This window comes from Danio rerio, chromosome 15 (assembly GCF_049306965.1).
Source record: "Danio rerio strain Tuebingen ecotype United States chromosome 15, GRCz12tu, whole genome shotgun sequence".
NCBI classification, from domain to species: Eukaryota; Metazoa; Chordata; class Actinopteri; order Cypriniformes; family Danionidae; genus Danio; species Danio rerio.
The window spans coordinates 46,490,001-46,504,555 of record NC_133190.1 but is presented as its reverse complement, the minus strand read 5'-3'; the positions used below and the strand labels follow the sequence as shown (position 1 = coordinate 46,504,555).

The window sequence follows — 14,555 nt, the reverse complement described above, 5'->3', positions numbered from 1 at the left end:
CATTTACTTAATTTTTTTAAGTTAAGTGGTTGTAAACAATTTACTCGGGTTGAGTTTAAACTAACAAATTAAGTTGAACATTACTAAATTTAGTTAGTTTGTTTAAATTCAACTTATATAAATTGTTTACAACAATTTTGAAGACAATTTTTTTTTCAGTGAAAAGATCAAACACCATTATACAGCCTACAGCCTATAGCCTACAGAAGAAAATCTTGCAGTCTTCGACATGAGAGTAATGATAGATTTTTTTAGGGGGGGTTGAACTTGAACTATCCCTTTAATCATGAAAAAGTTAATTTGCCGTCACGTATACATTTACATGGCTCATAATTTAGGCCATATCTGATCTTTCCAGCTTAAATCCGCTGAGTTAATTAAACATTATCCCTTTTTAAAGGGTTATTTAAATTTCCGGAACAGCGAAGTGCCACAAGATGGTGGTGGTCTTCTGCTGCATGCTCTGTGTTTGTTAGTGGTGGGGTACCGCAGGGATGGATGTGGGGTCTCTTTTAATTTAGAGATCTTGTGTTTACAGACAAAAAAAAAAAAAAAGAGAGAGAGACTGAATTGTCAGTCACATGCACGCGCACTGCCCCCAAGCTTCATTAATTCCTTTTCAACAAAATAAATGCTGGGTTGTTTTAGCTTAACCTTGGGTCAAATATAGACACATCCGTCAGGATAAAAAGTAGAATTCAAAGTAAACAAATGTCCATATTTTGTCCATATAAATCAACGTTGGACTAAAACAACTCAGCATTTTTGAGTGTACCAGAAAGATATCTAAAATATCATTGTTTTTCACAAAGAATGCACGAATCACTTGCTTTAAAATCTGACTTTAGCGCGTGCATTGGTGAAGCAGTCAGTAGCAGCAGTGAGTGGATGCTGTTTAGAGGAGAGACGCAGCTAGGCTTGCAGGTGCCGCGGCCGGTTGGAAGCAGCCAATCTCGGGGTTCACGGGTGGGAGGGGTTGAGTCGCGGACTGGTATGTGAGTGCATGATCACGCGTCGCCAGTGTTAGTGCGTGACAGGGAGACGAGACGACACTACATCTGTGGCTCTCCTGTGCCCCCGCCGTTTACTTGAATACCGACCCCAAATCTCCGACGGTACACCTGTGGGAGGCACGCGCCGTCCGTGACCGTAGTGGATCGCAGCGCGGGGCAGGTAAGACTTGACGGTCACCAGAACATCAGCATAGGCAACCTGTGCACACACACATAGAGTCTCTGCGCGCGAGTTTGGATCTGTGGAGCGAGGATGTTCTGGAATGAGGAGCGCGCTGCAGATTATCGACCGAGCGCGAGCGCATTCGGTTGCATGTGCATGACTTATTGGGGAATGCAATATGTGCATTTCGTATCCACACAATGCTATTTGCATGTTAGATATGCATTTCCTGTCAGAGCTTTTAATGCAAGGCATTATAAGATGCATGTGAGAGTTGTTCGGCCACTGCAGTGTTTCAGCACCGCGGACAGCGCAAAGCTCCCGGTTATCAACGGCAAGGTCGTTCCCTCTCATCCGTCCCGTTCGGTCTGTGAGTGCAGCTCTCTGCCCTATCAGCCTGACATTTGCATTCATTTGAATGAAGTGAGCAGTAAATGCCAGCATGATTTCAATACGAATGGCTGGTATTGACGAGGATGCAGTTTGTTTTCCCTCCCATTGTTTCCTTTTTGCGAATGGTGCTTCATGTATTAGTTTTCCATTCAGATATTCCCATAATTTCTTATTCGAAACAAAGACAGCCTTTTTATTTTTCCTCCTGACAGAGTGCTCTCTAATGGACCCCTTTAGAGCATATTTTAAGGGACCACTCTGCGGTTTGGCATGTGAAACTGTCTCTTAGACGCCGCTAAATGAGGCAGTTCTTCATTTATAAACAACCGCACAGTGCATACTCATTCAGTATTGTTTTGGAAGAATTGTCACCTCATTTTTGGCCAGCCCCCGGAGTGAATGAGTGTGACAGGCGATATAAGTGGTTTTTGTTTGTGTGTAGGGCCTGAAAGCTTTCTTGGTTGTTCTTGAATCTTCGCTGACAGCCTTGTAACAACGTTGTCTTTTCCTTTGCACTTTCAGACCAAACACACTCACACGCAGAACATAAAGGCACCTGTAAACATATCGCTCAGAGATTAACTTGCCACCATAGACACTGTAAATGATTCAAAGAAGGTAAAGGTTATTAGAGGACATTTTGTTGTAAACTACTGATTGAGTTTGTACTTCAAAATTGGATGGCGTATAGTTGAAGTTACTGTAAAATATGTACTAACAAAAAGCCAAGACAACTAATATTTTTATGTTTTAACCTGTTTTAATAAGTCAGTCTGGTTTTAACTAAAATGTTTAAGTTATACTAAGTCAAGCCAAATGTTTTTAATCAGTTTGATTGATGCAAGTTAATAATTAATTTGATTCAACTAATACAATTTAAGGGAGCAATATGCTTCGTAATGTATAAGTCGCTAAATAAGTCCTATCATTGGTGTAGGAAGTTTTCATACATAAATTGTTTGAATTTTTTTTACAATTAATTACAAACAAGATTTTTTTTACAATTAATTACAAGACAATAGCATTTTTCTATGAAACATCATGCTCTATTAATTGTGAAATTGTGCATAAAACAGTCTGTTTGGCACATGAGTTTTATAGCTTTCCTGCTAAACAATGTTGAATTGTATTAATAATGGTGATTATAATGCAATAATAACTCTAATTATAATACTATTCAAATTACTCCATAAGGTTTAATTAGAAGTGTGTTTTTTACTCTGTGCTTCATAGAGTTGGGTTGCGCTGAATATCTTTTTTTGACACGTTTTGCTCAATACAATTCACTGATTGATGGAACTTTCCGTGCAGTATCAGCATCAGCTTCTTACCTGGGTAAGGTAGTTTCCTTCCTAAATTTTACTGTTAGGGAGAGTTTACTTCACCCCAAAAATTTAAATTAGAAAGAAATAAAATAACAATAATTATTTATATATATATATATATATATATATACAGTTGAAGTCAGAATAATAAACCCCCCTGAATTATTAGTAATGTTTACGCTTGGTTATTAATTAGCAAGTAATACAAATATGTTTTTGCTAATTAATAACTTATTTTTTAATAATTATGTAATATTATTTATTTATTTATTAATAATTAATAAATATTACTTGCTAATTAATAACCAGCTCTGAATTCTGAAATCTGAATCTGCGTCTCATTTCGGAGTCTGCTACTGTCCACTGGAGGTCGCATTTCAGTCACAGACGCATGCTTAGAGAGTCTTCCTGTCTGAATGAATGAAATATGCGATTTTCCATGAAGGCAACCAAGGGTGCTGTAATATAATTGGCTAAAGTGGCAGTGGGCGGGTTTAAAGAACCAAAACACGCACAGCATTTCGGCACCGAAAACACATTTTCAAAGCAGAATATCTGAATTCAGCATTGTTTTTCAGATAGATATGTTCACTTAGCATGTTTCTGAAACATCTGCAAACATATGGGGCCCTATCATACACCCGGCGCAAGGCGCGCCACAATTGTTGTTTGCTAGTTTCAGCTTGGCGCAAATGTCATTTTGATATTTTGCACCACTCTGTTTAAATAGCAAATGCATTTGCACTCATATGTGCGCCCATAGGCGGTCTGGTCTATAAAAAAGAGAAGTGTTGAGGCGCATTGCTGGCGCGTTGCTATTTTAGGAAACTAAAATAGATTGTTCAATAGACCCGAACAAACCCGTCTGAAGTCCAGTGCAAAGCGCGTTAGTTGTGCACCTCGCTTACGCACTGCTTAATACACACAAGATGTACAGCAATACGCAAATTATCATGTGTATTAGGATATAACCAGGTTTTTGAACACACTTCATTATTATTGTTCATTTATTCGTTTGCTGGAAACTAGAACTAAATTTAGAAATAGTTTTGAGACAAATCTTTGCACTTAACAAACAAAATTAATTATTTAAAGGCTAATGGATGTCTGTGGGTACAAGTTTCCCTAAGTGAAAGTGAAAGTAAATAATGAGGAGGCTCATCTCTCATTCTTGCCTGTAAATGCTCTGTTTAACTGTTTACTTGCTAGTGAAACGCTCAGTTTTTCCACTTACAAAGTCCGTCATGTAAATAGCAAATGCACCATGGCGCGACGCAACTGGCTCTTAAAGGGAATGGGAGATGAGACTCTGATTGGTTTATTCTCAAAACACACCTATAACTCATTAAGAGAATAAGCTCAACCATTTTAGACCATGCGCCACGGCGCAAAGCGGATTTTTCCATCCTTAAAATAGCAAAAGTGGATTCCGACACGCTCTTATTGCTTTTGCACCCTGCGCTTTGCACTTTGCGTATGGATCGTCAAAATAGAGCCCATGGTATTTATCAACACAATCTTACAGCAATTCGTAACTTTTTAATTTAATGGCTAATTCGTGTGAATTCGTACGATCTAATTCGTACAATTTAGTACGATTTGCTCATCACCCAATGACAGTTGGGTTTAGGGGTGGGATTAGGTGCCACACCTCCTTCTTAAAATCGTATAATTTCGTACAACTGAACCTGTACGAATGAGCCACGAAACTGCAAAACGTAAAGTACTTACGTTTTCTCATGGTATTTATTTGCTTAAGAATAGGCAAAAACGTACATACAGCACTTTTAAAGTAAAAAATAATTTAAAACGGGCTTTAAATTATTGTCATAGGTGTAAAAACCCATCCAAAGGGTGTACTTGTTAAATCTTTGTTTTTACTTTGCAATGACCCCTTAAATCATGAGTGTGGCTCCTGGTATTGATTTGACATTGCAGATCCTGTGATGTGACTAATGCAGATGTTCAATCTCTTATCGATACACTATGCAGCCCTACTCTGGATCCTGACTGAACTGAGTTGTGCTGCCAATTATAGTCAACACTGAAACTTTATGGTGGTCATTTTTATTGTGAGGAAGCCTATGTGTGCTTGTTATCAGTGCGTTTAACAATATTACTGTGTCCATCTCTTCTCGTTCAAGGTTATGAGGCCCCTCATCTCATGCCGTCCCCATCTCCAGGTTGCCACGGCAACGACCCAGCATCCTGCTCAGGGTCGCCATAGAAGCTCTCGGACGAATGACAGCGCAGTTCAAAGCCGCATTGTTCCTCTGCTCTAGTCAGATTTACGGAAACTTAGGAGCGAAACATCTAAACGCCTCTATCGCCATCACCCGTGACTGGCACTGATGTGAGCCGGGGAGGACAGGAACACAAGCAGACCCTCTAATTTACTCCACAATGGTCATTTTGTGTTCTCTCGCATTGCTGCTTTGGCGGATGACGTCGCTTGTGTCGACGGCCCAATCCAACGAACGACGGGTGGTCGCCCATATTCCTGGGGACATCATCATCGGTGCTCTTTTCTCCGTTCACCACCAACCACCTGCAGATAAGGTGCATGAACGCAAATGCGGCGCTGTCAGAGAGCAGTACGGCATCCAGCGTGTTGAAGCCATGATGCATACGTTGGACCGAATCAACGCCGACCCCAAAATCCTCCCCAACGTCACCCTAGGGTGTGAAATTCGAGACTCCTGCTGGCACTCAGCCGTCGCCCTAGAGCAAAGCATCGAGTTCATAAGAGACTCCCTTGTGGCTGCTGATGAAAGTGAGGAGGCTGGGGGCGGGGCTAAATGTGCTGATCCTGGAGCCACGCCTATGAAGGGCAAGAAGCCAATCGTCGGGCTGATCGGTCCGGGTTCGAGCTCTGTGGCCATCCAGGTGCAGAATTTACTGCAGCTGTTTAACATCCCTCAGATCGCGTACTCCGCCACCAGTATGGACCTCAGCGATAAATCACTGTATAAATACTTTATGAGGGTCGTGCCGTCTGACGCCCAGCAGGCCAGAGCCATGGTGGACATAGTCAAGAGATACAACTGGACCTACGTGTCTGCCATCCACACAGAGGGTGAGTGTATTCAAATGTGCATTATATTTATTAATTACATATTAATCATTTGATTCAGAATCATTTGTTTGATTAGGAATGAATTGTTACAAGAATCAGGCCAAATGAGTGTTTTATTTGTTAACTTGATTCAGTGATTAATTAGAATAAGGTGTTCATTAGACTGATTCAAGATTTGATTCCTTGTGACCAATTCATTTGATCAAACTTGATTCAGTGGCTCATTCACTATCGTTCAATAGATTTATTCAAGATCTGATTCATTTTTGACCACTTCATTTAATCAAACTTGATCCAATGACCAATTCATTAGACTGATTCAAGATATGATTCATTTTGACCAATTCATTTAATCAAACTTGATTCAATGACCAATTCACTAGACTGATTCAAGATATGATTTATTTTGACCAATTCATTTAATCAAACTTGATTCAATGACTAATTCACTAGACTGAGGTGTTCGTTAAATTGATTCAAGATCTGATTCATTTTGACCAATTCCTTTAATCTAATTTGATTCAATATCTAATTTATAAGTCCAAAGTGTTCAATAGAATCATTCTTAATCTGATTCATTTTGATCAATTAAGTTCATCAAAATTGATTCAATATCTGATTCATTGGACTGATGTCTTCCAATGGATTCATTCAAGATCCGATTCATTTTGACCAATTCATTTCATTAAACTGGATTCAATATCTATTTCATTAGACTGATTCGAGATCTGATACCTTATGACAAATTCATTTAATCAAATTTGATTCAATATCTAATTTAAAAGACCAATGTGTTCAGTAGAATCATTCAAGAACTGATTTGTTTTGACCAGTTCATTTAATCAAACTTGATTCAATAACTAATCAACTAGACTGATCAAATATATGATTCTTTTTGACTAATTAATTGTAATAAATTGATTTAATTACTAATTCATTAAACTGATTCAAGATCTGATTTGTTTTGACCAATTCTTTTAATCATATGTGATTCAAGCATTAGTTATTAAAATTGATTCAAGATCTGATTCTTTTTGACCAATTCATTTGATCAAACTTGATTCAATGACTAATTCATCAGACTGATTCAAGATATGATTCTTTTTGTCAAATCATTTCAATAACTGTGATTCAATGACTAATTCACTAGACTGAGGTGTTCATTAGATTGATTCAAGATCCGATTCATTTTGACCTATTCCTTTAATCTAATTTGATTCAATATCAATTTACAAGACCAAAGTGTTCAATAGAATCATTCAAGATCTGATTTGTTTTGGCCAATTAATTTAATCAAACTCGATTCAATGACTAATTCAATAGATTCATTCCAGATCTGATTCATTTTGACCAATTCATTTCATTAAACTTGATTCAAAATCTTATCCAGTGAACTGATTTTCAAGATCTGATTCATTTTGACCAATTCATTGCATCAAACTTGATTCAAAATCTGATTCATTGGACTGATGTGTTCATTAGATTGATTCAAGATTCGATTCATTTTGACCAATTAATTTAATCTAATTTGTTTCAATATCTAATTTTTAAGACCAAAGTGTTCAATAGAATCATTCCAGATCTGATTCATTTTAAACAATTCATATAATCAAACTTGATTCAATATTTGAGTCATTAGACTGATGTGTTCAATTGATTCATTCAAGATCTGATTCATTTTGTCTAATTAATTTAATCAAACTTCATTCAATGACTAATTCACTAGAATTATAGGAATTCAAGATCTGACTCCTTTTGACCAATTCATTTCATCAACAATTTTGATTCATCAAGAGTCATTCTTTTGTGAATCTGATTCAATTAAAATTTGTCTGAAACAAAAGTGCCAGTTGTTGGAGAACTGGTTTCAGGTGCATAATAATTCATCCTAATTGATTGTTTTGGACTAATTCATGAACCGATTCATCTGTATAAATAATTAGGCTTATTCAACGTTGTCTTTTTGACCAATTCAGTAAAAGAACTGAATTATAAGAATTGTTTGTTTGAGGATTAGATTCAGCGTGGTAGTAAATCATGACTGCTTTAGTTTGTGATTCTCTTTGACCTCTTAACGGCAATAATTATATCATAAGAGTCATCTTTTTTCATAACAAAAACTGAATCAAAAGAGTCATTTGATTGAGAATCGGATTCAACAAGTAATTCTTTCACTGATTCAACATGATTTGACCAATTCATAACAAGAATTGAAGTCGTTTCTTTTGTAAATTGGATATACAGAGGAGTTCATTTAACAGATTTGTTTTGTAAGCGTTACAAGAATTAGATATGTTTCCAGTTCATTTGAATGAACTTTTGAAACCAATTCATTGGATCAGTCATTTTCTGGATTCCTCAATTCATTAGATCGATTCAACATTGAACCAATTCCTTACAGCTACTGCATTATACGATTCATTTATTCCCCCTTAAACTAGACTCAGCAAGTGATTTATTAAGCTAATTTAAATTGTGAATGTTTTATGTGTGATCTCCAGTAATTCATTAGTCAAAGAGTGTTTGGTGTGTGAACTGGAGGCAGCAATGACAAGCAATGGTTGTTTATTGTCTGTGTCATGCAGCAATTGCAGACTCACATCTCTGCTAAAATATGATTTGTTTTGCCATGTTTAATATTCTGCATCAGTCCAGCGCTGAACACACACACACACACACACACACACACACACAAACGCGTATGACAGCGCTGAGCTGTGACGCTCGTGGTATGTGTTTCAAAAGTGTCATGGATTTTGTCATTGAGGCCTCTTTTAGTGTCAGATGGGAATTGTGTGTTAAGATGTCTGCAAAGTGTGTGTGTGTGGACATGTGTGAAGCGAAAAAGCCTAAAGAAAACGTGTGACTAAAATACAAATTTCAGACTTATGATAGAAACATAGTTGACTGCATATATATTAGAGCTGCACGATTCTGGCTAAAATGAGAATCACGATTTGTTTTGCTTAAAATAAAGATTAGATTAGATTAGATTCAACTTTATTGTCATTACACATGTACAAGTACAATGCAACGAAATGCAGTTTAGGTCTAACCAGCAGTGCAATAGCAGCAACAAGTGCAGGATACAGGAATAAGTTATAAAGTGCAGTTATAAAAAAACAATGGTGATATTTACAGATGGATGTACTATGAACATTATATACAGGTTGGATAAGCTATAAGCAGATTTACAATATATGAATATATGTGCAGGTTGCTATTAATAATCAGTAGTGTGCAGATAGATAAACATTATTACAGGTGTATATGTTACAATATATAAATATATGTACAAAGATCACGATTTTCTCACGATTCTGTAGATGTAAAATAAAGGTATGGTAAAAACAAACATATGGCACAACATCAATAATAATATTATGTGTAGGTCTACTGGTTTCTATGAATAATTCTGTTCTACTTATAATAATTCTGATGTTGAATTGTTATGTTTGAGATATATGCTTGCAATCTGTCATATTAGACAATTTTATTCACTGGTGAAATCAGACATTTGCCATTATCAGATTATATTCAACAATATATAGGCTAGAGTAGTTATACTGACATTGTAAACATTTATTTTCATGCACAACTGTGGGTTCGCTATGAAAGAAAAAACATATTAAATGCTTGCTGTAATCATAACTTTAAAAAGTGATATGATTATTTAAATGAAGTGCACAGTTTCTGTTTCATTTTGACTGCTAAGTGCTTGTTCATACTTCGCGCGGGGCTCCCAAAATCACTCTGTACCACAAACTGAATATTATTTGCAACTGTATTACCTGTTACTCGCAACATATGCAGGTTCTGTTCACTAAAGCAGACGCGCGCGCATCGTCTATCATTACAGTTTTTTACAATTTCTTTTTGTTTCGACACAAAATGCATCCAGTTAACACAAATTTAAAATGCTTGAACTTTTTTTACACACAAGCACAACCAAGAACAAAACAATGTAATTTTACAGTCAAATTTACAAATGCTTTAACACAGTATGTCAGAACAGATAACATCATGTTCTAAACAGAAATTATATAGGATAAAGTCAAAGTGAACAGCTGTTCTAATTTTGAATTGAAACACAAGTTTATTCCCTGTATTTTATTCAATTGCCAATGAGAAACAGCATATTGCGGTTATATAAATAAATAAATAAATATATATATATATATATATATATATATATATATATATATATATATATTTTTTTTTTTTTTTTTTTTTTAAATTTTTTTATTTATTTATATATATATATATATATATATAACCGCAATATGAGTCTCTCATATATATATATATATATATATATATATATATATATATATATATATATATATATATATATATATATATATATATATATGACAGCTGATTCCCATCTAGAAAGCACACTCATGTCTTGTTTTGGTTTTTCCAATCACATGATCATATGTTCTAATAGAGGATTCTTGAGGTTTTTGAAAGGAACAGTGAGCGCATCAAAGAACTCTGTCACCAATACGTCCATGTAAGATTATGCATTACAGTCATTACGTTACTATACACAGTGTGTTTTGCAGTAAACTACTCTTTAAACCTGGAGTTCATTAGTACATACAGTACAGCATTTGCATACACTGTGTCTAATTACTTTCAGAGAGTCATGAAGTTAGAGGCCAATCAAGTACCACATAAAATTTTCAATGTTGACAAGGCTGGGGATGTCGCCGTAGGAAAAACATAATAGGCCAAAGGGCCACAGTTACCGTGCCGGGCCACAGAAGATATCAAGTATAATGTGGATGAGAACATGTGGCAAAAGACCGGGCAGTATAGAAGATTACTTTGTTATTTTATTATAATTGTGGTGCTTTTCCTGTTTGCAGTGATGTCCTTCTGCAAAAAAAAGTCTGTACTGCAGAAATTCTGTCTGTATTTTTTTTACATAAACTGTAAATTTTATAAAGCAATTTTTTTTCTTCGTTTTGTATAGAATTTTTGCTGTAAATGAAAGAAAATGCATGCATTTACTTAACCCAACGAAACAAAACTGTAACGAGACTTCAAATATAAGAGCAGAGCTGACACATAAACTAATGGAGTTTCTGTAATGTCAGCTGATGATAGTGTTTTTATTGTCAGTGTTTTCTGATTGACTGAATGTTTATGTTGGAAGAGAACATGTGTTAGTGTTTTGAACAATAATTTCATTTTGAAACATGTTTGCAGTGTTTTGTTAGACATGGTGTAGTGTGTTCATTTATTATTGTATTTTGAAAAGTAGTTTAGAGGTTTAGTTTATAATGTGTGATTTTGAGCATAAAATTAACTGTTTTGCCAATTGTGTATTTTAGGTGTGTTGCTGCGTTAAGAGTTTAGCAAACTTGTTAAATGTATTGAAAAAAGTGTCATAGCATTGTAAAAAACTGTAAGTAGAGCGCGCGTGCGCCCCCTTTCTGTGATAACAGCTCACGGTCAGCAGTTCATGGACATGTGATTTCCCGATCGCGAAAACATCATTATGTTAAGACAAAAATGACATTTTTTGGTGAATTATACCTTATAAATACAGTATGTGACTCATTCAACATCATTTGGAGGTGTCAATGTCACTGAGCAACATGTGTGAAAAGACTCGTGCAGCCGCCTTTTCTTCTCTCCTGAACTTTAAAATATGATTGACAGAATCGTAGAAATGCTGGATTAAGATCGTCTAGGGCACAGGTGTCAAACTCAGTTCCAAAAGGGCCGCAGCTCTGCACAGTTTAGTTCCAACCCTAATTAAACACACCTGATCAAACTAATTGAGTCCTTCGGGCTTGTTTGAAACCTACAGGTAAGTGTGTTGGAGCAGGGTTGGAACTAAACTGTGCAGGGCTTCGGCCCTCCAGGAATTGAGTTTGACACCCCTGGTCTAGGGGGTCAAATCGAGATCGCGATCTTTTAACGATTAATTGTGCAGCTCTAATATATATATATATATATATATATATATATATATATATATATATATATATATATATATATATATATATATATATATATATATATATATATATATATATATATATCAATCCTGAAATGATTCATGGCAAATTCTGATCTAAAGTTTTTGTTTATATGTAAATAAAATCGGAGAATTTTAATTTTTTTAGGAAAAACCTGGGTCATTTCCTGTCAACAAATAAAATGCGGGTACAGAAGATTTCCTGGACAAATAACAAAAAGAAAAAGAAAAATGGGAGTGTTGGCAGGTATGCAGAGGCGGAGACCTCTAGATCACGCTTGTTTTACCAAAATAAAATATGATCATGCCTTGTTTTTAAATAATTTAATTGGGACAGTAAGGTCTGACTTTGCTTAGACAAAAGTCTTGCCGGCAGCTAGCTCTCTGCAACTCTCACATGGTCGCCCACTGAAGCTAAGCAGGGCTGCGCCCGGTCAGTACCTGGATGGGAGACCACATGGGAAAGCTAGGTTGCTGCTGGAAGTGGTGTTAGAGAGGCCAGGAGGGGGCGCTTAACCTGCGGTCTGTGTGGGTCCTATTGCCCCAGTATAGTGACGGGGACTGTATACTGCTCAGTGAGCGATGTCTTTCTGATGAGACGTTAAACCGAGGTCCTGACTCTCTGTGGTTGTTGCTTTGATGTGGAGGCTGAAGTATGAGAAGGAGCGCTATCCTGCTGGAGAATTTGCCCTCTCTTGTGGTTTGTAATGTAATGGGCAGCACAAATGTCTTGATACCTCAGGCTGTTGCCATCCACTCTGCAGATCTCTCACACACCCACATACTGAATGTAACCCCAAACCATGATTTTTCCTTCACCAAACTTGACTGATTTCTGTGAGAATCTTGGGTCATGTGGGTTCCAGTAGGTCTTCTGCAGTATTTGTGATGATTGGGATGCAGTTCAACAGATGATTCAACAAAAAAATTGACCTTCTGCCACTTTTCCAAATGATCAACTAGAAGTCAAGTCATTATTTATAGCTCTCACAACTAAGATCAACGACAAGACTTTTGTCAGGTGGTGTATAATATTTATATATTTTATAAGACAGTTTACAGTTTTGATTTACTATTAGAGCCTTACTTAGTTATGTTTTTCTTTTTTTTTCTTTTTTTGGTCATTAACAGGTATGTCAGGGTGAGCATCTTCCTGTCCTTTGCTCTTTTTTCTCTTTGTGTGTGTGTGTGTGTGTGTGTGTGTGTGTGTGTGTGTGTGTGTGTGTGTGTGTGTGGGTGTGTGTGCCCATTTTACAGTGTCTGCCATCCTAATTAAGTCCGGGACACATTCCAGGTCCTCAGCTTCAGGGACCAGACAGTAAAAGTGCTTACAACCCTGAACCATAGCACACACCCAAACACACACACGCGCACACACACACACACACACACACACACACACGCAGGAACCTCTTGAGTCTGGAGATCAGACGTGTGGTTGGGGGCAGGAGTGTTTCTGTGGAATACAGTATAGGATAAAAGAAAGCGAGTGTAGTGGAGGATAAAGTAAAAAACTAATATTAAAAATGTCATTAAATAATAAAAAATACATTTTAACTGAAATACATTTATAAAGTCCAGTTGTCATTCATTAATTTTTTTCAGTTTAGTCCCTTTATTAGAAACCAGAAAACATGTTTTATTAGCAGTTTATTATTAACAGTATTTGTCTTTTTTACTTTATTTTATTGCTGTCATTTAACAAATTGGATCAAATTTTAGAAATATTACGTAGTTTATTTGTAAGTCTTGGTGAAGTTCTTATGATGTATCTGTCACTACTTGTTTATGTAACAAATAAATACAAATTGAGTATAATTCCTAAAACTGTATTATAGTTCCTTAAAATTTGGGTCACGGCTTGATGACCATGTAAAAATGTGGGTCCCATGACCAAACCAGTTGAGAACCCCGGCTCTACGCTACCCCAGTCTCTCTTCTGAAGCCACCATTTTTCTGCTTTTAAAATTCCACCCAATTCAGATCGAGTAATCTCTCCTCCATCCTCCAGTCCCTCTCTCCACAGCTGCTCGTTCCTGAGAGTGTGGGAAGAGCTGGAGTCCTTGAGATCTTAAGTGAAGGTTACACTCCTGCAGATTCTGACTCGCACACAAACACATTCTGCGATGAATGCTGATTACCGGCACAATGCCTTCATTGGCCATCAGTGCCTTGTCTGCTTTTCCCAGCAACCTTTACTGGTGTCTCAACGAAGAGAAGGACATAACCTCACAGAATAATCAATAGCATATAATATCAGTGATGTCAAACGGCATGAAAATAAATAAAAACTTATGGATATTCGCCCATGGAGATTACTGTTTTACTCATACAGTTGAAGTCAGAATTATTCGTCCTCCTGTGCTTTCTTTTTCAAATATTTCCCAAATGTTATTTAACTGAGCAAGAAAATTTTCACAGGATTTCCTAAAACATTTTTTCGAAACCTGAGCTATATGCAAATTCAACTAGGTTACGTCGACTAAAGCATCAGATACAGCGCATTTATCTACTTAATATTATTATTTATAAAAACATAAGCTATTTACTCTCCGGCCACTTTATTAGGTACACTTTACTAGTACCAGGT

At 36.4% G+C, this 14,555-nt stretch overlaps 1 protein-coding gene across 3 annotated transcripts in view; it reads left to right on the top strand.

Annotated features, from left to right (window-relative positions):
* The window catches only part of grm5b (glutamate receptor, metabotropic 5b), a 123,280-nt gene that overhangs the window by 1,514 nt on the left and 107,211 nt on the right, over window positions 1-14,555 (top strand). Inside the window, exons 1-2 of one of the 3 annotated variants that reach the window (XM_073922658.1) lie at window positions 1,019-1,173; window positions 5,039-5,970. In XM_073922658.1, the coding sequence (XP_073778759.1) occupies window positions 5,298-5,970 (673 nt within the window). In that variant the 5' untranslated portion in view covers window positions 1,019-1,173; window positions 5,039-5,297. 3 annotated transcript variants of the gene reach the window in all.